General features: G+C 38.1%; 1 protein-coding gene across 1 annotated transcript; it reads left to right on the top strand.

Moving 5' to 3' along the window:
* The first annotated feature begins 231 nt into the window (after positions 1-231).
* On the top strand, positions 232-1,549 carry LOC145157098 (protein DOG1-like 4). The gene has a single exon (XM_079076232.1). The coding sequence runs from the start codon at positions 590-592 to the stop codon at positions 1,328-1,330; it is 741 nt and encodes a 246-aa protein (XP_078932358.1). The 5' UTR covers positions 232-589; the 3' UTR covers positions 1,331-1,549.
* The last annotated feature ends 504 nt before the right edge of the window (positions 1,550-2,053 follow it).

The following is a 2,053-nucleotide window of genomic DNA, read 5'->3' as shown; positions in this document are numbered from 1 at the left end:
ACTTTTGTCATCCAATTTAATTTGCTGAGGTGGAATTTTTATTCCACTTTAAATTGAAACCATCCCAGCCCCTTTAAATTACTCACCGTTCATCCTCATCGACATATAATATCCCAACAACAAGATCCATCCCTACCGTCCCTTTCTCTTCGTTTTGATCGTCCCCCTTTCCACCGGGCTATTTGCCACTACCAGTCTACCACGTCTAGAAGTACCCAACCCCCTCAATATATACTATGTAATTTCATATTTTTAATATATATATATATATAGTAATTTTATAGTAGATAATTTAATTGTAATTTCATCATTATCAATATTGATGATGCATGGTGATTTCGTGAATATGCACATACGCTAGCTCTGCCACCGACATGAATTACCCAATTAATAAATATACACGCGAACCGAAGTTGTGTTTTACCTGTACATGCATGCAAGTGCATGACCAGCTCGAAACGTGTCATCTTCTTCAAACACAGAAACAGTCATCAAACAATTCTTGATCGGGCTTATATACATACCAGCTGATTATCTTCTCAATTAATTCAAATTAATCAAACCTTAATTTGATAATTTCCATGTCTGCATGGAAAATTCAGCCAGATCTCAAACAGAATTCCAGACCTTCTTCCGGGAATGGTTGATCCAACTGGAGCTCTACCTTAATCAGCTTCTCAACTTTCTTCAGTTCCCAGATGATCATCAACAAGACCAGCCCAATCACAAACAACTCATTCTCCGAGTCATGGCTCACTACCATGACTACTTCCTTGCCAAGGCGCGAGTTTCTAGCCGGAATGTGTTTCTTGTTCTGTCACCACCGTGGTTCAGCCCCTATGAGAGAACCTTCCTATGGGTGGCTGGATTTAAGCCGGGTCTTTCCCTCTGTATCGTGAAAACATGTGGGCTGGAGTTGACTTCCGATCAGGTGGAGAGGATAGAGAGGTTGACGGTGGAGACTAAAGATGATGAGAGTGCGATTGCGGAGAGGCTGGTGACATTACAGCAGCAGGTGTTGGCGCCGACCATTCTGGCACTGACCAGGATGGGAGGAAGGGAAGTGAATGGGATGATTGATGATGCGGATGCCGCTGTGGATAGTTTGGCAAAGGGTATGGAATTTTTGGTTGGGTTGGCGGATTTTTTGAGGGAGAAGACGGTGGCGAAGGTGGTGGGGATACTGACGACGGATCAGACGGTGATGTTCTTAGCGGCTATGATTCAATTTCAGCTAAGAATTAGGAGGTGGGGGCAGCTGAGGGAGACGGAGATCCATCGCGACGCTAATAATCCACTCTCGTCCGGATTCGGAGGTGGGGGCAGCTGAGGGAGACGGTGATGTTCTTAACGGCTATTTCTCAAGGATAGTCGTTAATCTGACATTGTGTTATGATAATTTGTTTCGTTTTCTTTCTCTACAACAGAAAAATAATCCACTCTCGTCCGAAGACAGGTGGCATGTTATCGGATGATGACAACTATAATCGTTGTTTTCCTTTAAATTTTATGTTTCCACTGTTTTTTTATGGTTTTGTTTTGTAATATATGGAAGTAATATTGTATTTTGTTTTTCTCATAAACTACATGTTAGTTGAATTCCTACAAATTTTATGTTTCTTTCTATGGTTCACCTTTTGACCGGTCAACCTATAACAGAGTTATATGACTGTCTAGTAAGCCAAAAAAACATGAAGAAAGAGAAACGAGTCAAAATTTTTTAATAAAGGGCAATAAGTCCATACGATGGTTCGAACTCTGTACAATTTCATTCAGAGACAATAAGAAACTTTCCAACTAAGCTAACAAATTTCTTATTTTTGCCATCCCCTCAGATTTTTTTAATAAATAATAAAAATTTGTTTTTGAAAACACTCCAAGGAAGATATTTTTTCAGTAAAATCATATTTTGTCGCATATGGATAAAAACATTTTGTTTTTCCGTAAAAACACAATTTTTTTTTATATATGTATAAAAACGTATTTTTTTCATATATATATATATATATATATATATATATATATATATATATATATATATATATATATCTTA

Source organism: Lactuca virosa, chromosome 2 (assembly GCF_052849685.1).
Source record: "Lactuca virosa cultivar CGN04683 chromosome 2, Lactuca_virosa_CGN04683_v6, whole genome shotgun sequence".
Classification (NCBI taxonomy): Eukaryota; Viridiplantae; Streptophyta; class Magnoliopsida; order Asterales; family Asteraceae; genus Lactuca; species Lactuca virosa.
Note: the sequence above shows the minus strand (reverse complement) of the source record. Positions and strands in the feature narration are given on the sequence as shown.